This window comes from Sinocyclocheilus anshuiensis, unplaced genomic scaffold, assembly GCF_001515605.1.
Source record: "Sinocyclocheilus anshuiensis isolate Anshui unplaced genomic scaffold, SAMN03320099.WGS_v1.1 scaffold77, whole genome shotgun sequence".
NCBI classification, from domain to species: domain Eukaryota; kingdom Metazoa; phylum Chordata; class Actinopteri; order Cypriniformes; family Cyprinidae; genus Sinocyclocheilus; species Sinocyclocheilus anshuiensis.
This window is the reverse complement of record NW_015537941.1, coordinates 60,450-60,760: the sequence shown is the minus strand read 5'-3', so window position 1 is coordinate 60,760 and position 311 is coordinate 60,450. Positions and strand designations below refer to the sequence as shown.

At 42.8% G+C, this 311-nt stretch overlaps 1 protein-coding gene across 1 annotated transcript in view; it reads left to right on the top strand.

The window, feature by feature from the left end:
* The window catches only part of LOC107663476 (cyclin-T2-like), a 16,682-nt gene that overhangs the window by 1,373 nt on the left and 14,998 nt on the right, over positions 1 to 311 (top strand). Inside the window, exon 4 of the mRNA XM_016453720.1 lies at positions 1 to 101. Within this exon, the coding sequence (XP_016309206.1) occupies positions 1 to 101 (101 nt within the window). The remainder of the gene's footprint in view (positions 102 to 311) is intronic.

Genomic DNA, 311 nt, shown 5'->3' with positions numbered 1-311 from the left:
CTGCTAAAGTGGAGGAGCAACCAAGGAAACTTGAACACGTTATTAAAGTAGCACATGCTTGCCTGAACCCTCACGACCCACCGCTGGACACCAAGAGCAATGTGAGTGTGGGGGCTTATGTATGAAGGTATTTTTGGTGCAAAACTGAGCGTCTGTGACACGGGATTTTGAAGTTGTACAGAATAGCCACATGTGTATCAGTAAATTTGAAGTCACAGACAAAAGTTAAAAGTTGCAAACTTGTAGATTTTTTTTTTCTCTCCCACAAACACAACACAACAGTTACACCTTCGTGAATCCTTCACTGCAGG